The sequence below is a fragment of the Rhinolophus sinicus genome, linkage group LG07, assembly GCF_036562045.2.
Source record: "Rhinolophus sinicus isolate RSC01 linkage group LG07, ASM3656204v1, whole genome shotgun sequence".
Lineage (NCBI taxonomy): Eukaryota > Metazoa > Chordata > Mammalia > Chiroptera > Rhinolophidae > Rhinolophus > Rhinolophus sinicus.
The window spans coordinates 81,110,970-81,138,652 of NC_133757.1; the positions used below are offsets into that span (position 1 = coordinate 81,110,970).

General features: G+C 53.2%; 1 protein-coding gene across 4 annotated transcripts; it reads left to right on the top strand.

Moving 5' to 3' along the window:
• The first annotated feature begins 5 nt into the window (after positions 1-5).
• On the top strand, positions 6-27,649 carry MAST1 (microtubule associated serine/threonine kinase 1). Of its 4 annotated transcripts, none has more exons than XM_019746194.2 (27): positions 6-160; positions 3,780-3,811; positions 5,776-5,864; positions 6,310-6,385; positions 8,333-8,411; positions 10,227-10,387; positions 10,536-10,611; positions 10,782-10,991; positions 13,674-13,775; positions 13,873-14,005; positions 14,086-14,153; positions 17,136-17,221; positions 17,311-17,519; positions 20,272-20,410; positions 20,522-20,654; positions 20,791-20,956; positions 21,056-21,157; positions 21,327-21,449; positions 21,934-22,043; positions 22,770-22,948; positions 23,025-23,275; positions 23,622-23,828; positions 23,985-24,214; positions 24,524-24,646; positions 24,750-24,886; positions 26,015-26,202; positions 26,300-27,649. In XM_019746194.2, the coding sequence occupies exons 1-27, from the start codon at positions 122-124 to the stop codon at positions 27,565-27,567; spliced, it is 4,716 nt and encodes a 1,571-aa protein (XP_019601753.2). In that variant the 5' UTR covers positions 6-121; the 3' UTR covers positions 27,568-27,649. The 4 variants fall into 4 exon arrangements, with proteins under 4 accessions (XP_019601753.2, XP_074194151.1, XP_019601752.2 ...); XM_074338050.1 differs by having other exon boundaries at positions 9-160; positions 3,783-3,811; XM_019746193.2 differs by lacking the exons at positions 6-160; positions 3,780-3,811 and adding an exon at positions 3,926-4,142 and having other exon boundaries at positions 23,028-23,275.
• The last annotated feature ends 34 nt before the right edge of the window (positions 27,650-27,683 follow it).

Here is a 27,683-nt window from a genome sequence, read left to right on the forward strand (position 1 = left end):
CGCCGCCGCCGCCGCCGCCGCCGCCGCGGCGGTCCCCGCGGCTTCTCCCTCCCTCCTCCCGCCGCTGCCGCCGCCGCCGCCTCCCTCCTCCCTTCTCCGGGCCGAAGGCGCTGCCGCCGCCATGGACGACTCGGGCCTGATCCGCCGCCGGAGGCTGCAGGTACGCGGTGGCTCCGGCCCCGGGTGGAGGGGAAGGGGTCGGCGCCCTGGGGCAAGGCCCGGCTGGGGGCGGGAGAACTTGCACCAGTATCTGCTTCCGAGCCCCCTCCCACGGCCTCGGGACACTACCCGCAGGGAACGCTGTGGCCGCGCGTCCTGCCGCGCTGGGGACCCCGCCCCTCAGGCGCTGCCGGGGGATCCAGGGAGCTGACAGGGGAGGTGCAGCCGAGCGCTCCCCTTCGAAGATAGGCTGCGTGGCGCCTGGCCCACCAGAGGGCAGGGGGCCGGGCCAGAAGTCATCTCACTGGCGCCTCGCCAAGCTGGGGGTGAGGGGGCGCAGAGCAAAGTTATTGCCCCGGGGTTCGCACCCCATGGGGCCGCTGGCGCCGCTGCAGCCGTAAACATGTTTGTGCGGCAGCCTCGCCCCTCATCACCTCAGGAGCCACTTTCGGAGATGTGGGGACCCCCTGCGACCTCCATGCACCTGCCCAGCCACTAGGATTCTTCCTACTGACCTAATTGGACAGGCACCTAGACAACCTCCCTTCTCACTCTTCATTCCACCCCCCTCCACTACACACACCCCCACCCCTGCGTGATCCTCAAGTCCAGCGCAGCTTGTGGGTGGGCGGGAGCGATTTTTAGCTCCTTGCAGCCTTAGAAGATGCTGGTCTCCAGGCTGCACACGCGCGGGAGGCGTGAGTCCACTGCGCAGAGTGGGACACTGAGGATTGTTGTGGAGTGTAGGAAGACGTGGACAAATCCAGACGTTAAGAACTCCCACTTCCAAAATGGGTGGGGATTCTCAAGCTGAGAAAGGTCCTCTTCTCCTGTCTTTGGTGTGCGCTTCTAAGGGCTAATACGGGGGTTGGGTCTTGTCTCCAAACTGACCCCAAAGGGGAAACTGATCAGTTCCACTCCAAGACCTGTCTGGGGTCTGGTCCTTCTGAGCCATTTTGGAGCTCAGCGCCCTGCTAAGTAATCTGAGGAGTTTAGATAAAGCCTAATGTGGGCCCAGACTCAGGCTACATCCCAGGCCTGGAGCTTGGGAAAAGAAGGGGGCGGATTCAAACCCTCATCCAGGGCCTTGTCCATTTCTGGACTCCTCTAACCCACCATCCCTGAGGTTGGAGACTAAGGTCAGCTGATCAGTCACTGCAGCGGGGGGTGGGGGTGGGGGGGTGGGGAACTGGGGTCAGATGGCAGGAAAGACTTCTCAGGAATCTAGATGATGCTGGAGCCCAGGCTTGTGTTGGAAAGCTAATTTGCTTTCAAACAGAGCCCAGATGGCCCCATCTAGGAGCCTTGGGCTCTTCAGGTCTTCCTTGGATTCTCTCCTCATTCCAGGGCTGGGTGAGGAGAAAGGGTTCTGAGAAAAGGGAGGGAGCTGCGGCAAAGCCAGAGCAAGTGTTGAAGCAGGCTGACTGGGTACGCGCCGTCGGGTCCCCTGGAACAAGGAGGAAAAGGGCGGGGCCGGCATGGGGGTGTGTCCCCACTCGCTGGTCTGGAGCCGATTCCCATTGGCTCAGCGCCACGCGGAATTTCTGTCTCCCGCAAGGCCCCGCCCCCTACATGGTATCCTCCTACTCATCCTCCCTACTTTCCCCAGGCAACTACTACTCCAGACTACCCCCGCCGGGGTCCTGCCCCTACCTTTTCCCTCTGGCAGGTTTAACCACTTCGCTGCTTGGATACAACCTCACACACTAGTGAGAAGCTTCGTCCGGGAGTTTCCTGTGTGTAGTTGGGATGTATATCTGAGCAGCATCCTCAGTTCGAATGCCCAGTCCACAGTACTGTCCATTAATCCTGGGGAGAAGCAGGATCCACTTGGCAGAGCAGCTCTGCAGCTGGGGTTGGAGGTGGAGTCTGTTTAAACTGATGCCAAAAATCCAAATCCTCTACCGCTCCAGTTTGCTCTTTTGTTCGACCTTAGAATGCTTAGGGGCGCTAGCGGATGGGGCTAGGTTTGCGGACTTCTCTGGGAGGGGCTTAAAGGTTCCCCAAGGGCTCACCTTCGAAGGCCGAGCGTAACGTGGTCTGGAGTCCTGGGCTCCGTGGCCGGAAAATCCAGGTCTTGATTTCGCTTGGGCCGTTGCGGTCGCACAGCCCCACAGGCTGGTCCAAGATGCGGCTCATTCAAGCTGATCTTGCAAAGACAGGGGGAAAACCTGGTATGGATTTTCGGTCACTCGTGGCTCCGGACGGCAAGGCTGCCAACTCGGACAGTGTGCTCTTTGACCCCAACTATACGTCTGTCCTCCGTACAAGGGAGTGGGAGGTCCCTTTGGCCTATCTTTTGTCATACAGTGCGTCTATCCCCAACAACTCCAGTTCCTATGGTCTAATATTTATTGAGCACTAACTGTATGCTAGGCATCACGCTAAGGGGCTAGGCACCTGCATCATCTCACAGAATCCTCAAGGAGGCACAGACTATTTGAAGGTCATTTGCCAAGTTATAAGAGGCAAAGCTGGGATTTGAACCCAAGGCTTTCTGCTTTAGTAAAGAGGATCTAGAACATTCCTAATTTTCCCCTGGTTAGAGTCCCCAACCAAAGGGCTTTTGAAACCTTTACCCAAATCTTGCAGCCCTACCTAATCCCCTTTATTCACATCAGCCTGTGGACACAGAACTGGCTGGAAGGTGGCACCCCCTCTCCCCATTCCTCTTAGAAAAGGGTTTAGAACTCCGTAATTTCTGGTCGCTGTAGTGACTTCCTGTGTGCTTGACAAGCAGAACACGACCATCTTCTGATGTGGACAGAAAGTTAATAGCTACCAATTATTATCACTGTCATTATAAAAAAAAACCACCTAGCCACCACCTGATTCCCAATTCAAATCTCAGTTTTGAGCCACCCTAACTATCCCCACCCCCAGCTTTGTGGATCTGGCTAGTAGTGTGGTAGAACTGTTGGGGTGTGGAGGAGTCATTCATCCATTCATTCAAACTTTCATAGTTGAGCATGCCAAGTTCATTCCTGCCTCCAGGCCTTTGAAGTTTCCTCTACCTGGGATATTCTCTCCACAGATCCTCCCATGGCTGCCTCTTATTTTTCAGCAACCATCTTAAAAGTTACCTTCCCAAATCAGCCCCCTCGGACCATGACGTCCCCCTCCTATCCACTTTCCATCACATCACCTTGCTTAATTTTATTCACGACGCTTATTGCTGTCTAAAATGATCTAATTCACCTCTACATTAATCTTGTTTATTGTCTGCTTCCCTCCTCTAAATGCTAGTACCAAAAGGACAGGAATTTTTGTCTCATTCACTGCTATGTCCCCAGTGCCTAGCACAGGGCCTGGCATATGCCCTAGCACAGGTGTTCAAGAAATACTTTTCAAATCAAGACTCCTATTCTACTTGCACAAACATATTGAGATGCCAACTCAGGAATCCTTTGTTGGGCCCTGTGCTGGTCTCTGGGGGTCGGGGGAGGAATCACTTTGGTAGCCTCCCCCACAGCCCTTAACGCATGTCCAAGGGTGCAGGTGACATGCTGATGAGGGGCCTATCCCACCCAACTTCTGCACCTCCAGGGGGCTGAGAAGGCTTTCCGGCAGCAGCTGCTGGCCCATGCTGACCTCTATCTTTTTGTTCCTTTGCCTTCCAGAAGGATTTGCCCCTGCCCCGGAAAAGCAGCAGGTGAGCCTTGGGGAGAGATGCGCAGGGCTGGGCGCCCCTTCTCCCGCGCGGGTTGAGGCTCCAGGCGCGGGCGCGGGCGGGGCCTGGCGAGCTGGTACCCAGCAGCGCCCCCTCCCGGGAGGCGGCGCGCAAGGCCCTCCCCTCCCCCGTCCTCCCCTGCCCGCTGCGGCTCCAGCCTCCGCCCAGCGCGCTCTCTCGCCGCGCCGCCGCCGCTGCCGCACCTGCCACCATGTCGCCGCCGCTGGGTCATGTCTGACTCTCTCTGGACCGCGCTTTCCAATTTCTCGATGCCCTCCTTTCCTGGCGGCAGTATGTTCCGCCGCACCAAGAGGTAGAACCCCCCGCCCCCTATCCATCAGACCCTGACCTGGCCCTCCCGCCAAAGCTGTCCCTCCGGCCGCTGCCGCAGGGCGGGGCCCGGGATGCTGCACCCAGTCCAGCTGCGCCAGAGGTGCCCAAGCTGACAGGGATGGGCTGAATGGGGGGCAGTGTGGGCCGAAGCTGGGGGGCACGCGGGAGATGACCTCCACGGGGGGGAGGGGGCTTCTCCGGCTGTGTGTGGGGGTGCGGCGCCTTTGTCTTCTGTTGCTGCGGGCTCTGGCAGCTCGGAGGGGGTAAGGGAAGAAGGGGAGCGTGGGGGGCTTGGCACCCTCAGAACAATAGCCGCAGCCTGGCCTCCCCCCACCCCCATGCCGCGTGCTCTGGCCGCGCTAATATGCTCAGTCACTGCGGTGGGGGTGAGGGGAATGGAGGGGCTGGGAGCTCCCTCTTCGGAAGCTGGGATTCTGAAGGGCAGAAGAAGGGGGGTACTTTAATCATAACACAAACTCCCCCCCAACACAGTATGGAAAATTGTGACACACCGTATCACGTAGGACATGATGTCACACACACATACACAACAGCCCTAGTGGCCCAGATACACCTCAGAGGCACCACGCATACTCAGCCATACAGTGTTCATAGGTCAGAGATATGCACAGACACACAGGGACACCCTCAGCATCACATACTAACAAGTAAACCTACAGGCACACTGTTGTGTACACCCAGTAAGATTTCACATGCATGGTGACACACACAATTATGCCACCCAAGATGCACAAAGAAACATGTGTGGCAAAAACATCCATGCATCCAATGTTACAACATATGATATCACCTAAGGATGTCGCATGCTGTGTCACACGGATGCCAGAATAAACAGACACAGGGAATCTTGCAGAGAATGAAAGACACACAGTATCACACATTATCACAAGCAAGACTCATCCAGGGAATGTCACACGTGGTGGCATGCTTAGACATGCCCAGTGTCACAGGGTGTTAAATTTACACAGGAGATGCCACTTGTGGACCCACATGATGAATGTCACACACAGACACAAGGGCAGTATCTCACACAGACTTAGAATGCCGTATAAATACATAAACACATGGAGCAGAAATCACACATCATGCAGAAGTTAGCACACAGTGGGACATCTAGTCATCCCCAAGTGGCATTACACACTGTGTCACATAGACACACCAAGGCACAGATTGTGTCACACAAGATAAACAAAAGGACTGTCACACTAGGATGCTGAACTCACACACTGGGTGCCACACGTGGATACACACAGCAAATGTCACGCACAGACCTAGACACGTAGACACTCAGTATCTCCAATAGTGTCACATAGACCACATGATTAACACTCCATGATTGACACTGTGTCCTACATGGTTATACATGGTCCGCACCAGGAGTTTTGCACTTACACATCCCACGCGCATCCCCTCTCATACATAGTCCTGCCGAGTCCTTCATTGCCAAGTCCTTTGGGCAGTTTTCTGTGGGCATTTCCCTGCACACACGGTTGGGAGTAAGCGAGGATCTGAGATTGGAGGGCAGCCGGTTGGGCTCACCAACTTCCTGGTCTGCGGCCCAACCGGGCCCACTTGCCTCTCCTTCCCCGCAGCTGCCGCACCAGTAACCGGAAAAGTCTCATCCTGACCAGCACTTCGCCCACGCTGCCGCGACCCCACTCCCCACTGCCTGGACACCTGGGTGAGACAGATGGTGGGTGTGGACCAGACTAGAGGAGGCGTGGCCACAGGCGAGGAGTGTGTCTACGCCGCAGGACGGGTGGGCTGAGTCTGGACAGAGAGGAGAGCCCGGATTGGACAAGGGGCAGGGTCTTACTGTATGGGCGTGGTCAGTCCGGAGGAAAGCTGGTGTTGGTGGGCGGAGCCATATCGAAAAGGAGATGGGGCATATCGAAAAGGAGCTATACCTGAGCGGCGGGTCCATCCCAGAGGAAGGCAGAATCGGCCTGTAGGAACTGGGCTGACTCGGTAACCAAAACATCTTAGGAAGGCGGGACCACAGCGAAGCGGGAGTGGCCCACTCACTCGGTGGGACTAAAGGGGACGGGTTGCTGTTTGCAACCCGCGGAGGCCTGATGGGATTGCCACTCAGCACAGGCCTAAAGATCCCCCTCTTTCTGCCACAGGTAGCAGTCCTCTGGATAGCCCCCGCAACTTCTCCCCCAACACCCCCGCCCACTTCTCGTTTGCCTCCTCCCGAAGGTGAGTCCCTGTCCGAAGAGCCCCAGAGCCCCAAATGGGCTCCCATCTGTCCCCGTCCTAATTGCAGCTGAGCCAGGGACTGAGGGACCCACAGAGTGCCCCAAGGTCCGAGTGGGAACCAGCCTTATGGGCGGGGCCTATAAGAAGGCGGGGCCAGCCCCCTCTCCGGAATCGGGGGGAAAGGGCGGAGCTTCTTTGGCCTAGTAGCGAAAGCGCGTGCGCTCTGGGCCCCGGGTCTCAGTCTCGCGCCTGGCACGCCAGGCCGGACGTTTCCATAGCAACAGGATGGGGGAGCGGAGATGAGGTGCGCAAGCGCAGACTGCGTGGTGCCCATCGAGGTACTCTTGGTCCTCGATGTGGGGGAGGGCGCCTAGGACTATTTATCGAGGACTCAAGAGGAGGAATCTAAGATTTCCCTCGCGGGGGTTTCTCTGCGGGTTTCTCGAGTGTCCCTAAATGAATTTTCTGGGGACCTTTGATGAGACGGGGGTGGGGGGGAGACAGAGAAATTTATTGAATGTTTTTGGGAGAAACTTCTGGGAGTCACCAGGCTGTTTGGGCAGATCTCTTTTTCTTTGAACTTTACTCATTCTAACAGCATTGTCTGAACACATGTGTTCTGGAAGCTGAGCATACAGGGCGAATGACATTCCCTCTATCCTCAGAGTTGAATTTGGGTAGCAGGCCAGAGAACCAGGATCACTGCAAAGGCTGGTGGAGTCTGTGGTGTGGGAGTCACAAGGGACTGTGGTGACAGAGCACAGCACCCTGAATAGAGTGGTGGGAGGCTCCTTTCATCTGGAATTCAGCTGAGGGCAATAGGGACCCAAAAAAGGGCTCCAAGATTAGGCCTAACGTGGTTGCCTGCACGGAGGGTGAGCTGGGAGGCAGGTGGGCTGAGCAAGGGCACTGTCTGGAGGGAGGAATGAGGCAGGGGTCCAGTGATGGGAGTGTGTGTCCATGTGACTGCAATCTGTGTGCCAATGTGTGTGAGTATAAGCTTGTGAGATTGTGAATATGTGAAGCAGCCTGTGCCTATACGTGCCCCTGGGGTGTGCATCAGTGTGCAAATGTGAAAGTTGTGAGTGTGAATGTGTATCTGTAGGGTTGTAAATGTGTGTGGATGTGTGAGGGAGCCTGCACCTCCATGTGTTTCTCCACGTGAATGTGTAGTCTGTGTGGGAGTGTGAATGAGTATGTAGCTATGTGAGAGTTTGAATGTGTGACTGAATGTGTGAAGGTGTCTTGAATGTATGTGAATGTGAAAGTGTACTGTGTGTGTGTGTGTGTATCAGAGTGTGAGAACTGGGTCTTTGTAAGTGTCTGTGTCTATATGTGAATAGATGTCTGCTTTTGTAAGTGCAGTTGTGTGTTAGCGTGGGAAAGTGTGATATTTGGGTCCATGTATGGGACAGTGTATGAGTGTCTGTTGGGGAATTGTGTGAATATGTGACTGTCACTGCGTGAACTTGACTACACTTGTCATACTAACACTAGAGTGACTGTGTCCGTGTCAATGTGAGTGTACCAATGTGATAGCATGTGTCAGTGTGTGTGTGTTTGAGGGAGGGGCCTTTCTTCTCTGAGAAGACCCAAGGGATCTGCCTCTGAGAGCTTTCTCATGGGAGGTTCTGTAGGGGTTGATTTTTGGGGTCCTCTAGGATGACTTCCATGAGTGGGCTTTTATGGTCCTCCTTGGGGTCCATGCTGGGGGCTAGTGTGGCCTGAGTATGGCAGGAGAGGAGGATCATGGGAAGCAACAGAAGAGAGACTGGTACCTGCCTGGAAGTCTTCCACTTTACATCCTTCACTTAGAGGGCCTTCATGAATCACAGATATACTCCCCTACCCCCTGCCCTGGCTGTGGTCAGTGGCTTCTCTAACATCCTGAGAATTGGGGGTACTGGTGAGACCTGGTGGCCTCTAAGCATCTTGACTGGGTTCCAGGGCGGATGGACGCCGTTGGTCTCTGGCTTCGCTCCCTTCATCTGGATATGGCACCAACACGCCCAGCTCCACTGTCTCGGTGAGTGTGGTAGGCAGGTGGGTGGGTGGGAACGGCAGGGGACCCTCCAACTTTGAAGGCCCACACCAGGCCAGGATGGGGCTGGCCCTAGTGAATGCTTTGGGTTTCTCTTGTCCTCCAAGGGTGTCACCTGTGTATCTATTAGTGAGTTGCAGTTTCCCCCTCCACCAGCCCTGTTCTCCACCCTCAACATATCTTCTTGTAGAGCCTATTCATCACTGACTTATTTTACAGACGTTAAGCCACTTGCCCAAGTGTCTGCAGCTGGCCAGGGCCAGGCCCGACCCTTCACCCTGTGTCCATTTGCTCACCCACTGCTATACCCAAGGGCTCTCTCTCCATCTGCCCCCTTTTCTACCTGTGTCTCTGGTTCACTCATGCATCCATTGGTATGTTCAGCAGACATTCATCACATGACTGTCATGGGCTGGGTGGGCTCTACAAGCTGAATGGGGTCCACGGATTCACAAAGCCCTCATGGGGAGAGACAACAGGAAGGCATTTACAACATGGGGGATTGGAACTGTGATGGGAATAACATAGGGGAGGTGATAACTCAGGAGGCAACTGACTCAGCTGCGCAGAGAGTCAATTCCACCTCTTCCTGGAAGAGGTACAATTGAAGCCAAGACAATGGATCAGCAGGAGTTTGGCAGGTGAAAGAAGGGAGGAAGGGAGGCACAGCAACTTGCCATACTGGGGAAATTGAAAATAGCCTTGTGTGACTGGAACTTTGGGTTGAAAGTAAAGGAGTTGAGATGAGACAGGCAGTGACCTTGATCATACTGGGGCCTATGAGCCAGGGCAGGAAGGTGGATTTTATTCTAAATGTAGGGGTAAGCCCTAGAAAGGCTTTTTGGCTTTATATTAAATTGTATTAAAATTTCAATGTGAACTACTTGAAATTGTGCTTCTGCTGGTCATAGATTATGTGCATTTAAAATTGTTTTGTAGATACTGATGGGATGGGAGTTTTAAGCAGGAGAGTGAGTGATGTTATGTTTAAAAAGAAAGAACATTCTGCCTACAGAATCAAGTGGATATCCTTGTGTCTCTCCACTGATGTCTGTGGTTCTGTGTTTTCCCCAACTGCATTGCATGCCAGGCCCTGACCAGGGACCAAGCAGAGCCAATTCCCTGCCCTAGAGCAGACAGCAATAACAAATAAATAATAAAGAAGTAATAAGTCAGGAGATAAATACACCAAGAGGAAAGAAGATAGGGCGAGGATAGGAAGTTTTGGGTGTTTGTTCAGAGGAGGCCTCCTTGAGAGGTGACATTTAAGCAAAGACTTGAGAGAGGAGGAGTGATCCAAGTAGATGTGCTGCAGGCAGAGGGGACAGTTAGTTCAAAGGCCCTGAGGCAGGAGTGTGCCTGGCTTGTTCACGGTCTATCAAGAAGGCTACATTTCTGCAGCTGGAGTAGAGCAAGTGATGGGGAGAGTGGGAGGAGGTGATGACAGAGAGACAGGGCCAGATGTTGGTGTGGGACCTTGTGGGCTGAGGAGAATGTTGGCGTTCATCCTGAGTAAGGTGGGAGCCGTGGTGGGTTCTGAACAGAGAAGGGATGTGACTTGACTCAGGTTTTTAACAGGTACCCTCTAGTCACATCTCTCTGTGTCACTATTCTCATCCATGTCTGTCCCTGTCCCCGTGTCGCCAAGAGTCCCAACCTGGGCCATGGGACCCCAGGATCATCATCAGGTCCTAATACGGGTCTTACCAGTGGCCCATCAGCCCCGGGAGTCCCAGCACAGGATCCTGAGCAATGGGGGGACGGCGGTGGCTCTGACCCCGACCTCGCCCCTTCCCCCAGTCTTCCTGCTCCTCCCAAGAGCGCCTGCACCAGCTGCCCTACCAGCCCACCGTGGATGAGCTCCACTTCCTCTCCAAACACTTCGGCAGCACCGAGAGCATTACGGACGAGGATGGTGGCCGCCGTTCCCCGGCTGTGCGGCCACGCTCGCGGAGCCTCAGGTGGGCCGGCATCCTCCAACTACAAGCTGGCGGTCTGGGGGCTTGTGTACTGCGAGACCCCCGTCCCAGTGAATAAATGGCTTGCACCATGATGGGGGGAGGCATTTTGGAGGCGGCTGCTGGATAGGATGGGCTTCTTTCCCCGCAGCCCCGGGCGCTCCCCCTCCTCCTACGACAACGAGATAGTGATGATGAACCACGTCTACAAGGAGAGGTTCCCGAAGGTGAGGCGGGGCGGGGGAGGCTGTGGGGAGGCCCTCCAGCGGAGTCCTTGCTCGCCTTAGCTCCGCGCGCCCCCTGGTGGACGGAGATCGCAGCACAGATTCCTGGCGGCCACCGCCTTTGGGCTCTGCCCGGTGCCGTCACCCTCGACCTGCCTCCGTCGCTCCCGCAGGCCACCGCGCAGATGGAGGAGAAGCTGCGCGACTTCGCTCGCGCCTACGAACCTGACAGCGTGCTGCCGCTGGCCGACGGCGTGCTCAGCTTCATCCATCACCAGATCATCGAGCTGGCGCGGGACTGCTTGACCAAGTCCCGCGACGGCCTCATCACCACCGTCTACTTCTACGAACTTCAGGAGAACCTGGAGAAGTTGCTGCAGGATGTGAGTGCATGGGGACACCGGCCCTATCCCAAACTCTGCACCTCCAAAGTCAGGCCCATGCCTTCCTTCACCCCACATCTAGGCGCTGGTGTGGAGCTGAGGATTCAGGGGTAGAAGAGAAGGACATGGTCCCTGCTCTAGGCCAGATGGAGGAGGCAGGAATTTAACTACCCTCAGATCTTTACTCAAATGTCACCTTCTTAGTTTGGCCTCCTAGACACTCCCCTATTTAAAATGTCAAACTCTGCTCACCATGTGCTGTCTCTTTAGATTTCTCCTTAGTACTCAGCATCATGTCATAATGTGTATTTTTTTCTTATCTTACTTCTTGTGTCACCTACTTGAATGTCAGTCCTGCAGGTAGGTCGTGAGATTGCCTGTTTGTTCACTGTTGTTTCCACGGTGCCCAGGACGCAGTAGGTGGTCATAAATGTTGATTAAATGCATGGATGAAGGGATGAATAAATGAAAGTAAACAAGATAATGCCCCTATTCAAGTCAACAATAATGAATAGCATTTATTGAACACCTACTGTGTGCTGGGGCATTGGGAACAGCAGTGAATAAACCAGAGAAATATTTCTGCCTTGCTAGGGCTGATATTCCACTGTGGGAGATGGGCAGGAAACAGTCATCTCCCACAAACAAACCAAAGAAGTCGATAATTTCAGCTGATGCTTAAAGCTGTGTAGCAAATAGAACAGGGTGACCAGATGGAGTGTTAGGGCCTCCCTTGTAAGGTCCAGGAGGCTTTCCTGTAAGGTGATATTGAAATTAGGACAAGAATAATGAGAAGATGGGCCATCCTGGTGGCTCCGATGGTTGGAGCGCTGTTCTCCTCCTAATGCGGAGGACGCCAGTACGATGGGCCAGTGAGCTGCGCCCTCTACAGCTAAGATTGTGAACAACGGCTCTCCCTGGAGCTGGGCTGCCTTAGCAGCCGGAGGTCGGGGTGAACAGAGGTGAGCTGCTGTGAGCAGCCCACCAACGACCAGTGACCGGCCGCCTCTGCCTCTGAGGCAGAAGAAGGGGGGGAAAAAAAGAATAACGAGAAGGTAGCAGCTACGAGAAGAGCGGGAGGGGGGGGGAAGCACATGCAAAGTCTCTGAGATGAGAAGGCAGTCTAGGAAATTCCAGGAGCACAGAAGCCAAAATGACTGTATTGTCTTGAGGAGATGAGATTGGATAAGGGCACAAGGACCAGAATATGGGCCTCTGAGCTCCAGGCCTTCCGCCCAGACCTGAAGGACAGCATATTAGTGTCGTTACATGCTTTGGCATCAGATCTGTTTTGAGTCTGGATTCTGTCACTAGGTCTATAGGAGTCAAGAGCACAGACTCCAAACAGCCGAGATTCATATCCAGTTTATCACTTATTTACTGTGCAGCCTTTGCTGAGTCACTTAACCTCTCTGTGTCTCAGTCGTCCTGCTATAAAAGGGGTTCGCTCATTCATTAATGCCACAAATATTTATTAAGCACCTATTGTTCAGACTGGCCTAGAAGCTAGAGAATCAACTGGAAATAAAGTTCCTGCCCTCAGGGAGCTGACATTCCAGCAGGAAGAAACAGAAGATAAACAACAAGTATCAGGGCTGAGACTAAGGTGAGGCAAGTAATTAATTCCCCCCCCAGAACCTTAAAATAATTATTGAAAATATTGAAAAGTAGATGTATTAAAACTTAACATTATTTTAAGTTAAATATTTTCTTTATAATTAAACCATAATTTGTTATACCTTTACTTTCCTGGTTTTAATGGAAACAAACATCAATAATAATATTTTTATTAAAACCATTAATGATTTAAAAAGAAACATAGATTAATGATTTTAAAAACACATAGATTGTCACTCACTTTTCCTTTTTAAAATTTTTATTGGGGAACAGTGTGTTTTTCCAGGACCCATCAGCTCCAAGTGAAGTCATTTTCAATCTAGTTGTGGAGAAAATGTTGTGGAGGGCGCAGCTCACTGGCCCATGTGGGCATCGAACCGGCGACCATAGTGTTATGAGCACTGCGCTCTAACCAACTGAGCCAACTGGCCACCCACTCACTTTTCCTTTCGCTTCAAGCTCCAATATGCCTGGTCACAGCCCTTGTTGGATACTGTCATTTAAATTTTGCTCTTTTGCTTATCATGGATTTTTTGCATTCATTTCGATTTTTTTCAAATATTGCATTAAAATATTAGCAATCTCGAAGAGTGAGGGTTTTGGTGTCATGGTGAGTGCCTCTTTGCCTCATCCCAGTCTCACCCTGATGAGTATGATAGGTAAATTAATATATGAGATGTCTGAAGGGGATTCGTGTGATTGGAAAAGAAGTAGAGTAGGGTAATGGTGATTGAGGGTCCTGCCAGGAGGTGGGGTGTGATTTTAGATTGGGGTGGGGAGCTCAAGGCAGGCCTCCGTGAAGAACTGACAACTGAGCAGCAATCTGAAGGAGGAAAAGAAGGGAGTCACTCAGGGATCCGAGGGGAGAGCCTGTCAGGCAGAGGGTTTCTAACTTGGCTCAGATTATAGGGTTGTTTTGAAGATCAATTCAATAAGTGAAGGGCCTCAGTTTTCTCACTGTAAAATGGGACAAAAGCAGAGGTGTGTAGCCGATGGGGTTGGGAGAGGGGCCTGGCTGAGGCATGGCGCCTGTGAACCCCACTACCACTGTGTCCCCCTTCCCAGGCCTATGAACGTTCTGAGAGCTTGGAGGTGGCCTTCGTCACCCAGTTGGTGAAGAAACTGCTCATTATCATCTCACGCCCTGCGAGGCTGCTGGAGTGCTTGGTGAGGGGGTTGGGTGGGGGTGGGGGGCTAGCGGGATGGGGCATGGGGGTGTTTGGCCCTTGGAGCCCACCCTGAGTTTGCCCCTGCTCTGACTCAGGAATTCAACCCGGAGGAGTTCTACCACTTGTTGGAGGCAGCCGAGGGCCACGCCAAGGAGGGTCACCTTGTCAAGACAGACATTCCTCGTTACATCATTCGTCAGCTGGGCCTCACCCGGGACCCTTTTCCAGGTGCCGGCTGGTGGGCACAGGGAGCTGGGGGGTGAACCTGCCAGGACCGCAGCCTCCACTCACTCTCCGTCTCTTCCCAGACGTGGTGCGCCTGGAGGAACAGGACAGTGGCGGCTCCAACACGCCAGAGCAGGACGACCTCTCTGAGGTAAGGCCAGGTGGCTCAGCAGTCAGCACTCTGGTTCTGGCCCAACAAGCGGGGGCTTACCTCCTAGCTCTCTGCCCTTAAGCTGGGTAGATCTCTTGGTCCCTACTCTGAGCCTCAGTTTCCCCACTTGTAAAACGGATTAATACTAGCCCTTCCTCCATAGACATTTTTCTTTTCATGGTAAAAGACACGTAACATAAAAATGTACCATTTTAACCATTTTAAAATGAACAATTCAGTGATATTTAGTACATTCACAGTGTTGTGCAGCCACCACCTCTGTCCAGTTCTGGAACATTTTCATCACCCCAAAAGGAAGCTTTACCCATTAGGCAGTTACTCCCCGTTCCGCCCTCACCCAGCCTCTGGCAACAACTTATCTGCTTTCTGTCTCTATGGATTTTCCTTTTCTGGACATTTCATATACATAGAATTCTTCACTCTGTGGCCTTTTGTGTCTCCGGTGTAATGTTTTCAAGGTTCATCCACGTTGTAGCTTGAGTCAGTGCTTCATATCTTTTTATGGCTGAATAATATTCCATTGTATGTAGATACCATATTTGTTTATCCATTATCCACTGATGGACACTTGGGTTTTTCCCATCTTTTGTCTATTGTGTGAATAGTGCTGCTACGAACATTTGTGTACAAATATTTGAACAACTGTTTCAATTTTTTTAGGTATATGCCTAGGAGTGGAATTGTTGGGTGATACGATAGTTCTATGTTTAATTTATTGAGGAACGCTGCATGGGGTTTTGAGTGAGTTGAGTGTCTCTTTGTGTTAAGAGTTCAGTATAGTAAAAATTGCCATAATCCCGCCCCCAGGCCAACCATACTTTGGAAGATGTTACACGTGTCTAATGGAAACTACCTGCCATAATGGCCACAAGTGTATTTCCTCTGAACTGTCTAGTATTTTTCAAAAATTTGAAGCAAAATATAGAAATTAGAAGAATTTGCCTCAAACTCTGGGTTTGGGCCTTCTTTTGAAAAAATCGGAAGTTCTGACAACACTTTGGTGGAACCAGCTGGCACTGAGTGGTGCCTGCCCTATGATATCAGTTACCTGCCCCCAGTCACCCATGGACCCCACCTGGCCTTCCTGGCCTCTGAAGGCATTTGAGTTTATAACCTTTGTTTCAAATTGTATCTATGAATTCACACACATCTTTTATATATATATAGATATATATCTCACTATCCGTGCCATTTGTTTAATTTTTTGAATAGGTAATGGAATGACATCACTCAAAAGTCTAAAACTCTAAAAAGGTATTTATCTTTAATTGTTGTTTGTAGGATTCTGCGTAATTCCATTCAATCAAACTTATTAATTGAGTGATTCAAATCTTCCATCTCCCTATTCATTTTTTTTTTGCCTGATTGATCTAATAGTTTTTGAGTGATATATGTTAAATCCTTGTTTTGAGCAATTTCTCCCTTTAATTCTGTCTATTTTTGTGTCAGACATTTTTAGGCTACATTCTTAGGAGCATAAAAGTTCAATATTTGGAGTGACCGGTTAGCTCAGTTGGTTAGCACACAGTGCTAATAAGACCAAGGTTGCTGGTTCGATCCCTGCATGGGCCACTGTGAGCTGTGCCCTCCTTTTAAAAAAAAAAAAAAAAAAAAAAAAGTTCAATATTTTTTTTTTATCTCATAGATCTTTTGTGTAATGTTTATGTAATAAATCTTTTTGTCCCTAACAAAAATAAAAATAATTTTCAAAAAAGGGTATATAGTGAATAATCTTTTTTTTTTCTTTTTTAAGATTTTATTGGGGAAGGGGAACAGGACTTTATTGGGGAACAGTGTGCACTTCCAGGACTTTTCTCCAAGTCAAGTTGTTGTCCTTTCAATCTTAGTTGTGGAGGGTTCTGTTCAGCTTCAAGTTGTTGTTCTTTCAGTCTTAGTTGTGGAGGGCGCAGCTCAGCTCCAGGTCCAGTTGCCGTTGCTAGGGGGTACAGCCCACCATCCCTTGCGGGAGTTGAACCGGCAACCTTGTGGTTGAGAGGACATGCTCCAACCAACTGAGCCATCCAGGAGCTCAGCAGCAGCTCAGCTCAAGGTGCCGTGTTCAATCTTAGTTGCAGGGGGCAGAGCCCACCATCCCTTGTGGGACTTGAGGGATTGAACTGGCAACCTTGTGGTTGAGAGCCCACTGGCCCATGTGGGAATCGAACTGGCAGCCTTCGGAGTTAGGAGCACGGAGCTCTAACCGCCTGAGCCACCAGGCCGGCCCAACAGTGAATAATCTTACATCCACTCTTGTCCTCCACTGCTTTATATCCTCATCAGATATTATTAATATATGTGCTGCTGAGCATCCCCCCAAAAAATGATTACGTAGTTCTGTTTTGCCACTTTTATTTACAAAAAGCATACAGTACATATTATTGCTTGCTTGCTTTTCCACTTAATAAAATACTTGGGAAAACTTTCTGAATCAATATACTGACAGATTCCTCATTCTTTTTAACAGTGGCACAATAGTCCTTTATACAGATGCCCCTCATATATTTATTTAACCAATTTCCTGTAGATGAACATGTCAATTGTTTCCAGTCTTACAATGAGCAAGATAGTACATATGTCGTTTTCACACGTGCAAGCCTATCTGTAGCATTAATTCAAAAGTGAAAATGCTGGATCAAAGGGAACATACATTTGTAATTCTGATATACACCGAAGTACCTTCCATGGGAGTTGTACCAATTTACACTCCCAACATCAAGGTGTAAAAGTACCTATTTCCCCACAGCTTTGCCCACAGAGTGTGTCAGTCTTTTGGATTTTTTTGGTATCTTGGGTAATTTTAATATGTGACAAGTCCTGAGGGATTTTGTTACTCCCTCACTGTGGTACTTGGATGAATGATCCACCCACCTCCGTGTCTCAGGTTCCCCAGGGGTAAAATGGAATGACAAGAGTCCCAATCTTATCGTGATGATGGTGAGGGTCTCCATCTTTCCCCTGCAGGGCCGCAGTAGCACCACCAAGGCTAAGAAGCCACCTGGAGAGAATGACTTTGATACCATCAAACTCATAAGCAATGGTGCCTACGGGTGAGCCACCCGGGGCTCTAGCGGGGGGAGGGTGGCGAAGACCGGGTGTCTCGGAGGTGATGGCCTGTCCTCGCTCTCTCCCCCTGCAGCGCCGTCTATCTGGTGCGGCATCGGGACACGAGGCAGCGCTTCGCGATGAAAAAGATCAACAAGCAGAACCTGATCTTGCGCAACCAGATCCAGCAGGCTTTCGTGGAGCGCGACATTCTTACCTTCGCCGAGAACCCCTTTGTGGTCAGCATGTTCTGCTCCTTTGAGACCCGGCGCCACCTCTGCATGGTCATGGAATATGTGGAAGGTGTGGTGTCTGCAGGGCTGTAGGGAAGATGGGGGGATGCACGCTGGTCAGAGCTGCTGGGTGGCCTGCCTGAGCAGCCACCATATTGACTATCCACCTGTATCTCCATCCACCTTTTTATCCATCCAGTCATTGGTCATCCACTCCACCTACTTATTTCTATCCAGCCATCAATTACTTTATCTGTTTTCATTTCATTCAATATAGATACATCCATCCAATTACCTATCCATCCATCCATTCATCCTTCCTTCCTTCCATCTATTAATTTGTTAATCCATCTCTTTTTCCATCCATACACGTATTTATTCATTATACACCTATTTTTTAAAAATTAATAGACTTTATTTTTTAGAGCAGTTTTAGGTTTACAGAAAAACTGACTGGGAACTACATTGCATGCCCACATACACCCTTTACTCCAGTTTCCCTAGTATTTACATCTCGCATTAGTGTGGTATGTGTGTTATAATTTGTTATAATTGTACCAATATTTTTTATTATTATTAACTGAAGTCATAGTTTATATTAGTGTTCACTCTGTTGCAAATCTATTTTTCATCCGTTCATTTTTTCCCCCAGCCTTGATGTGGCCTCTTCTTTATATCCTTAGTTATAGGGTTCTGTTCAGCTAGTCTTCAGATGGTTCTTGAGGTTGATTGTTCTATAATTTATTTGTAATTTGGTTTGATCCTGGGATACAGTAGGCAGAGCGTTTACTTAATTTGCCATCTTGGGCCTTCTTCATCCATTCATATTTTTATATATCTAACCATTCATTCATTCATTCATCTATTTGTTCACCTACCTACTTACCATCCATCCATCCATCCATTCACCAATACCTATTTATCTATTTGTTTATCAGTGATCCACCTATCCATTCATATATCCATTTACTATCTGTATTTTTATTCATTCATCCAAACCTCCATTCTAGCAGCCATCTCATATTATCTCGCTATCTCCACCCATTCACCTACAATTCATCCATCAGTTTATCCACCCATCCATTTACCATCCAGCCAGCCACCAATATATATATTTTTCATCCATTTACCCATCTATCCATATTTATATTCACCCAAATATTAATGTATTCATTGCCCAAACACACACATACTATGGTTATTAAGACACACATGTGATCTCATGGGACTAAAGCTATGCTGCCCCCAAGTCTTTGTTAACCATCTATTCATTCAACAGATGTCCCTTCATTGTCTCCCTCATGCCACGTGCTGTGCTAGGTGCTGGTGGCACCGTGGGAGCTAGACAGACACACCTCTCCCCTATGGAGGTTATATTCTGGTCTGGGTAGACAGACAGTAAACAAGCAAAACAAGCCAAAGGCAATTAGGTGGTTACATATAGTGAGGATGGCAATGAGGACCTCAAGGTCAAGGAGGCCATGTGGATAAAGGGAGGCAGGTGCCTCTCTGAGGCCTGCACTATATTTGGAAGAGGGAACCCCAAGCACAAAGTCTATTAAGTGAGAAGGCATCTGATTTGGAAGAGAAGCAGAGAGGCCAATGGAGCTGGAGTCAAGTGAGTGAGTGAGAGGGAGGGTTGTGGGTAGATGAAGATGGAGAGGGGAGGGGGTTAAGCATGTAAGGTCTTGCAGAATCCGGAATGGCATTGGATTTCATGCCAAGTGCAGCAGGCAGCCACTGGAGGGTTTTAAGCAGGTTTGACATGGTCCAACATGTTTTAAGAGTATTTGATTAGCTGCTGTGCAGAGGGCAGAAAAGGGAGACTAAGATGGAGGCAACTACCTGAGTCCAAAGTCATTCGGAGGAGGAGAGAAGTGGGCAGAATTGGGATCTCTGATGGGTTGAGCACACAGTGGGTGAACATGGCCCAGCCTCAAAGTCTTACTTGGAAGTCAACCCAGCCTTGTGCTCAGTGTATGTGTGTGTCAGGATTACTTAGGGTTGTGGCCAGATGTAGGCTCTACCTCAGAGAATCCGATTCATCAGTTTTCTGACTCAAACAAAAGAAAAAGACATTTATTGACTCGTACTATGATCAAAACATCCGTGTCACTTTCATAAATGTCTGTATCCAGGTGCTCAAACCATATCATCAGGAATCTCCATTTTTTGGTTCTGTTCTCCCATGTGTGGACTTCCCTTTAGATAGGCTGATATGGCAAGGTTGCCATCCAGCATATCCCACTTACATCCTACTAGCTTAACAATCTCCGTGAAAAAAGGGCAAACAGTTTGAGGGCTGACTCACTAGAGCAAGTTGGATTACATGCTGATCCAGCCCCTGCACTTGGAAGCAAATCTGGTCTTTGTGAGAAAAAGGAGGATAGATATTGGGGGAGCCTAAAATGTGAATGCTGATCACAGCAAATCAGGTGTGGGCCAGAAATCTACAGTTTAAGGCCCCGGACCTTCAAGTTCAGACTCCAGGAGATCAAGGGCAGTGCTTCCAGACTCACTTGGCAAGCAGGCAGCCTTTGGTACCTACCAAACCTCACCTCCACCATCACCTCCCTGCGTGACCCAACCTCTGTGAGTCTCAGATCAAACCAACTTTGGAGGATGGCTAAGAGGACTAGAGAATCCTGGTAGAGGGCACTCCCTGTGTGATCTGGGGAGAGGGAGGCCCTGCTCTGTGCCTCAGTTTTTCTTAGCTATCAAATGGGGGCAACGTGAGGTGAGAACTTGTGGTGCATGTCGAGTGTTCAGCTCTGGGGTGGGGGTGTCTTCCTCTTCATGTGGGCCTCCTTCTTCACCCACAGGCGGCGACTGTGCCACTCTGCTGAAGAACATCGGAGCACTGCCGGTGGAGATGGCCCGCATGTACTTCGCTGAGACAGTGTTAGCGCTCGAATACTTGCACAACTATGGCATTGTGCACCGCGACCTCAAGCCTGACAAGTGAGACTTGACCTTCCCCATCACCTACTTCCTGCCCCCGGGGAGGCCCTGGTGTGGAAGAGCCAGAAGGGAAGTGTGTGGGCATCACCTCCTTCTGGCTCGTGTTTGCAGCCTTCTTATCACCTCCATGGGCCACATCAAGCTCACAGATTTCGGCCTCTCCAAAATGGGGCTCATGAGCCTCACCACGAATCTGTACGAAGGCCACATCGAGAAAGATGCCCGGGAGTTCCTGGACAAACAGGTGTGTGTGCGGGCAAGGGGATCACCGCGGGGGGAGTTACCCAGCAGGACTTTGGGGCCCAGGGCCTGGTGGGAGGCATGGCTCCCCCTCGAGGCCCCTCCTGTGGCCAGGGCGCAGGCTGATGGCCTGCCCCCAGGTGTGTGGGACCCCAGAGTACATCGCACCCGAGGTCATCCTGCGCCAGGGCTATGGCAAGCCGGTGGACTGGTGGGCCATGGGCATCATTCTCTACGAGTTCCTGGTGGGCTGTGTGCCCTTCTTTGGAGACACACCTGAAGAACTATTTGGACAGGTCATCAGTGGTGCGTGCCTGTGTTGGGCGTGTGGGGATATGGGGACATGGGCCAGCCCAGGGTCTCCTGGACTCCAAAAGTGACCCCCAGTCTGGTCTTGCTCTGCAGATGACATCCTGTGGCCTGAGGGGGATGAGGCTCTACCCACAGATGCCCAGCTCCTGATATCCAGCCTCCTGCAGACCAACCCGCTGGTCCGCCTTGGGGCAGGTAAGGGGTCAGCTGCACAGAGAAGCTGAGGGCTTGGGGACCATGGCAGAGTACGGCTCCAAGTGCTATGGCCCTGGGGTGGAAGACAGGTGGTGAGCTGCGCAGCTGAGCTGGCTGTCAGCTGTTGCTAGAATTCCCTCCCTGCCCCTCTACACCCCTCCTTCCCCAGGTGGTGCCTTTGAGGTGAAGCAGCACAGTTTCTTTCGAGACCTGGACTGGACAGGGCTGTTGAGGCAGAAGGCCGAGTTCATCCCCCATCTGGAGTCTGAGGATGACACCAGCTACTTCGACAGTGAGCAGGGACAGGCTGTGGGAGGGGCCCTCAGGCAAGGCCTGGGCTGGGACCTGGCTGGGTAGGAGAGGAGCCTCCCAGACAGAGAAGAGCACTGAGGTTGTGGTGGGGGCATGGGCTTCTCCGGTGTGACCCAGCATAGGGGCAGGGCTCAGTCTGAGAAGTTGGTAAGAAGGGAGGATGGGGTAGAGGTGGGGCCTGAACAGCAGTGAGTTCTAGAGTTGGGCCTGGGCCTGGGTGAGGGGGTGATGGTAGGACCCAGAATGAGGCAGGGGCAGGGGCTGGCCTGAGGTGGAACCAGGGTGGAGGGTGCCATAGGTGGGCTCTCCTGGTATGGAGGCAGGGCTAGCTGGAGCCTCCGAGTTCAGCAGGGACTCAATCAGTTCTGAGAATGGGGCCTGGCTTGAACCAGGACCTGGCTCCTGAAGAGGTGTGATATGAGGATGTCTATGGCCCATGGTCATAGTCCACCCTCCATCCCCAGCCCGCTCAGACAGGTATCACCACGTGAACTCCTATGATGAGGATGACACGACAGAGGAGGAGCCTGTGGAGATACGCCAGTTCTCCTCCTGCTCCCCACGCTTCAGCAAGGTGGGCCCAGGGTGGGCTAGGGGTGGGGCAAGACCCAGGGAGAGCCAGCCAGATGAGGGGACAGAGCCCGGGCAAGGGCGGGTCTTTGTCTTTCAGCAGGGTTGAGGAAGGGAATGGAGCTGACCCTGAGTGGGCGGGGCTGAGGAGGCTGGGGGAAACTGGCCCGAGGTGGTAGGCTGGTGAAGTTACTGCGGGGGCGGGGTTCTGGGAATGATGAGGCCTGGTGGGGAAGGCAGCATGGGGTGTATGGGACGGGCCTTTGCAATTGGGTGGAATCTAACAAGAATCTGGACAGTTGTGGAAATGAGAACCCACGGTGGGCGGAGCTAGGTGTACATGAAGCGGGGTCAAGACCTTTAGGGTGGAGAGGATGAGCAGTTGGGGAGGCAAGGGTGCACAAGGTTTTGCTTCTAGGAGCACTATGTAGTGGGGTGCAGGTCCTATCCTGGGGTACACATGTTTGGGTGGGGCCTGGGAAGGTGGGGCTGGAAGGAGAGCAAATTCTTCAAGGTATGGGCGGGGCATGGTCTAGAATAGGGCAGGGCCTAGCTCTGTGGATGGAGTCTGAACTGAAGAATTGTAGGTAGTTGGGGGAACGAACCAGAATTGGGAAGGGCGCAGCCTTGGGGGGCGGAGAATGGCTTGGGCGGGTCCTGTAGCGGGAAGCCAATTGGTTTGGGAGCAAAGGCAGGACCTTGTTCCTCGCCCCTCCCCCCCAACTTGCAGGTGTATAGCAGTATGGAGCAGCTGTCGCAGCATGAGCCCAAGACCCCCGTGGCGGCAACAGGGGGCAGCAAGCGGGAACCGAGCGCAAAGGGCCCAGAGGAGAAGGTGGCCGGCAAGCGAGAAGGCCTGGGCGGCCTGACCCTGCGTGAGAAGACCTGGAGAGGGGGCTCCCCAGAGATGTGAGCAGAGGCAGGGCTGGGGTGGGGCGGGGCGGGACCGAAGGGGCGTGTTGCCTCTGACCACGTCCCCTTCCAGCAGCAAGCGCTTCTCAGCATCAGAGGCCAGCTTCCTGGAGGGAGAGGCCAGTCCTCCGTTGGGTGCGCGCCGCCGTTTCTCGGCGCTGCTGGAGCCCAGCCGCTTCAACGCCCCCCAAGAGGATGAGGATGAGTCCCGGCTGCGCAGGCCTCCTGGGCCCAGCTCTGATCCCCCAGGCTCGCTGGATGCTCGGGTCCCCAAAGAGGTAGCTCAAGGGGATGGCATCGCCAGCGCCGGGGACCCCGAGGCCAGTGAGTGCCCGCTTCTGCATCCTTCCCCAGTTCCCCAGTCGTCATGTAGTGAGCATTCAATGGGCCTGGTACTGTTTATGGAAGATCTTGTGTACTCTTCACACGCCAATCAGGGTTCTCATCAACATGAGGAACACTCATATTCCATATTCCATGTTTGGTCAGTCAACAAACGTATCTGAGTACTTCTCTGTATCAGGAGCTGGTCTAGATGTGTGTTACCTGCTCTCATGAAACTCACATTCCAACACGGACCAGAAGTAGGAAAAGCATTCCAGGCAGAGGGAACAGCATGCAAGAAGTGTGTAACCTTGGACTGACTCCTAACCCACCTGCTCTGTTGCAGCTGACCGACCACGCCCAGGTGACCTCTGCCCAACTTCGAAGGATGGGGACCCATCAGGGCAAAGGGCCACCAATGACCTGGTTCTTCGCCGGGCACGGCACCAGCAGCTGTCAGGGGATCCCACGGTAGAGAAGCGGCCTTCTCGAACAGGGGGCAAAGTCATCAAGTCAGCCTCGGCCACTGCCTTGTCTGTCATGATTCCTGCAGGTGATGCTGGGCCCCACCTGTCGGGTGGGGCTGCCCACATTTATGTTGGAACAAGCCAAAGAAAACACTGCATTTTCCCTGGGAAGTGGGAGGAGCAGATACGGGGAGAGCTGTGTCTTCAGGCCCTGACTTCTGACCATGATTCTGTGTCTGCAGTGGATCCCCATGGAAGCTCACCACTGGCCAGCCCCATGTCCCCACGATCTCTCTCCTCAAACCCGTCCTCACGGGACTCCTCACCCAGCCGGGACTACTCACCCGCTGTCAGTGGGCTCCGTTCCCCCATCACCATACAACGCTCAGGCAAGAAGTATGGCTTCACACTGCGTGCCATCCGCGTCTACATGGGTGACTCGGATGTGTACAGTGTCCACCACATTGTCTGGGTGAGCACTCATGGGTGGCGTCTGTGTTCCACAGTGGTGGGTGGGAGGAAAGAAGCGTCCCTCGCCCAAGGATAAGGGACAGCTCATACTCTGGAGCCAGGCAGCCTGGATTGGACCCCGCTGTGACCCACAATGTCCCTTCTCCCTCTGAGCTTCTGTTTCTTCATTTGTAAACTGGGGAGAATAATTATTTCATAAGGTGTTATGAGGATTACAGTACATGCAGAGCTGGGTGTCTGGCACATAAGCTTAGGGAGCTTCCTCGTTACCCATCCTGTTAACCCTGCCCGTGTGGTGCTCCATCCCCAGCACGTGGAGGAGGGGGGCCCAGCTCAGGAGGCAGGGCTCTGTGCGGGGGACCTCATCACCCATGTGAATGGGGAGCCTGTGCATGGCATGGTGCATCCTGAGGTCGTGGAGCTGATCCTTAAGGTGAGTGCAAGGGCGGAACCCCACAGGGAAAAGGGTGGAGGGGAAATCCTGGGAGCAGAAGCTGCCTGAACAGCCTCCAGCAGAGCTGTCCCCTTTCCCCCAGAGTGGCAACAAAGTGGCAGTGACCACAACGCCCTTCGAAAATACCTCCATCCGCATCGGCCCAGCAAGGCGCAGCAGCTACAAGGCCAAAATGGCTCGGAGGAACAAGAGGCCCTCAGCTAAGGAGGGCCAGGAGAGGTGCGTGGGGCTATACATAGCAGGCAGTGGGAGCACTCCCGTTTATTTTTTTGAAAAAGTGCGGGGCTGGCCAGGTGGCTCAGGCAGTTGGAGCACCGTGCTCCTAACCCTGAAGTCACCAGTTTGATTCCCACATGGGCCAGTGAGCTGCACCCTCTACAGCTAAGATTGTGAACAACAGCTCTCCCTGGAGCTGGACTGCCATGAGCAGCCGGAAATTGGCATGAGCTGCCATGGACTGCTGTGTGCTGCCGTGGGCTACTTTGTGCCGCCGTGAGTGGCCGGCAACCATCGTGATCTGCCGTGGGCTACCATGAGTGGATGGTGGCCAGCCATGAGTGGCGGGCAGCCATCCTGAGTGGCCGGCAGATGGCGAGAGCTGCTGTGAGCTGCCAACCGATGGCGACTGACTGCCTCAGCCCGGGGCTGGGGGGAGTACAAGGCTTATAACACCAGCATGGGCCAGGGAGCTGTGTCCTACACAACTAGATTGAGAAACAACAGCTTGGTGGGGGGGAGGCAGAAGGGGGGGAGAAGATGTGGGGGGGACAAAGTGGGAGGGGCACAGATGAGGACAGGAGAAGGAAAGGTTTGGGCCACCAAGTAAAGAGCAAAACCAAGAGGACAGAGAAGGGGGGTGGGGTGGGAAAGCGGAAGAAGCCAGTAAAGGAAGCTGTGCCAGGTTCCTGGGCTGTAAGAAAAGTATTGTGAGAGTGTCGCGGGCAGGTGGGCAGGGCCAGAAGATCTGGATTAGAAAGGATGCCATTGAGTTAGTGGTCTTTCCCTGTTGGATGTGTTTAGATGACTCGGAAGGGCTAGGAGAGGGATTTCTGTCTGGAATGAGCATACCAGGCAAGACTAGGCCAATTGAAATAATTTCTCCCTTATAGGTAGGAGGAGCTATGGGAGGTGGGTGGGGCCAGGAGAGTGGTCTGTTTTGATTAGGGGGTTTGGCCTGCACTAGTCGTGAGTGGAGATTTGAGTGAGGAGCCAGGCAGAAGTAAGTCAGGTGAACTTCTTTCCACCCTTGTAGCTGCAGAGGGTTGGGCAGTCCCAGGAGCCATTGTGGGAGGACCTGGGAATTTTGGAGTCTAATCTAGGGTAAATGGCCCCCTCCTTGTCCCCCAGCAAGAAGCGCAGCTCCCTCTTCCGCAAAATCACGAAGCAGTCGAACCTGCTGCACACTAGCCGCTCACTGTCGTCTCTGAACCGCTCGCTGTCCTCCAGCGACAGCCTACCTGGCTCACCCACCCATGGGCTACCCGCGCGCTCGCCCACGCACAGCTACCGCTCTACACCAGACTCCGCCTATCTAGGTACGCTCTGTGCCTGCGCGGGGCTGAGCGAGGGGTGGTCGGACAGGTCCCCTGGCGGTGCTTGCCGTGCTCAACACCCTCTCTTGCCCACCCGCAGGGGCCTCGTCCCAGAGCAGCTCGCCGGCCTCGAGCACACCCAACTCGCCAGCTTCGTCGGCGTCTCACCATATTCGGCCCAGCACGCTTCACGGCTTGTCGCCGAAGCTGCACCGCCAGTACCGCTCTGCGCGCTGCAAGTCGGCCGGCAACATCCCGCTGTCACCGCTGGCCCACACGCCGTCCCCAACACAGGCATCGCCGCCGCCGCTGCCCGGCCACACGGTGGGCAGTTCGCATACGACACAGAGCTTCCCGGCCAAGCTGCACTCGTCGCCGCCGGTGGTGCGCCCGCGCCCCAAGAGTGCCGAGCCACCGCGCTCGCCACTCCTCAAACGCGTGCAGTCGGCGGAGAAGCTGGGAGCCTCGCTGGGCGCCGACAAGAAGGGCGCGCTGCGCAAACACAGCCTCGAGGTGGGCCATCCGGACTTCCGCAAGGACTTCCACGGCGAGCTGGCGCTGCATAGCCTCGCTGAGTCCGATGGCGAGACGCCCCCTGTCGAGGGGCCTGGCACGCCCCGGCAGGTCGCCGTCCGCCGCTTGGGCCGGCAGGAATCGCCTCTGAGCCTGGGCGCGGACCCACTGCTGCCCGAGGGCGCCCCCAGGCCGCCGGCTGCATCCAGTAAAGAGGAGTCCCCGGGCAGTGCGGAGGCCTGCACCCCGCCCCGCGCGACGACTCCCGGGAGCCGGACTCTGGAGCGGGACGCCAGCGGCACGCGGCAGCAGAGCGTGCAGACTGAAGATGGAGTGGGCGGGGCAGCCAGGGCCGTGGCCAAGGCCACACTGAGCCCAGTACAGGAACACGAGACAGGCCGGCGCAGTAGCTCCGGCGAGGCAGGCACTCCCTTGGTGCCCATTGTCGTAGAGCCTGTGCGGCCTGGGGCCAAAACCGAAGTGCCCCAGCCTCCGGGCTCAGACTCTAAGGGGTTGCAGGTATCCATGCCCCTGGCTCCTCCCGCACCTGAGGCCCCCCGAGGCCGGGAGCGCTGGGTACTGGAGGTGGTAGAGGAGCGGACCACGCTGAGTGGGCCTCGCTCCAAGCCCACCTCCCCCAAGCTCTCCCCAGAACCCCAGACCCCCTCTCTAGCCCCAACGAAGAATGCAAAGAATGCACCCAGCAGCATAGCATCCCCAGCCCCACCAGCTTCTTGCTTGGTCTCAGCCACCAAGGCTGAGGTGGGGCTGACTTCCCGGTGCCCTGCTGAAGCTGTACCCCCAACAGGCCTGACGAAAAAAGAGGCACCCTGCCCCACACCCCCAGGCCCATAGCTGAGGGGGCCGCTGGCCCTCCACTGTACAGCCGCTTGTATACATATGTACACATATAAATAAAGTACCTCGAGCTACATGAGCTTTCTGGGGCTTGCCCCTCCTCCCCAGCAAGG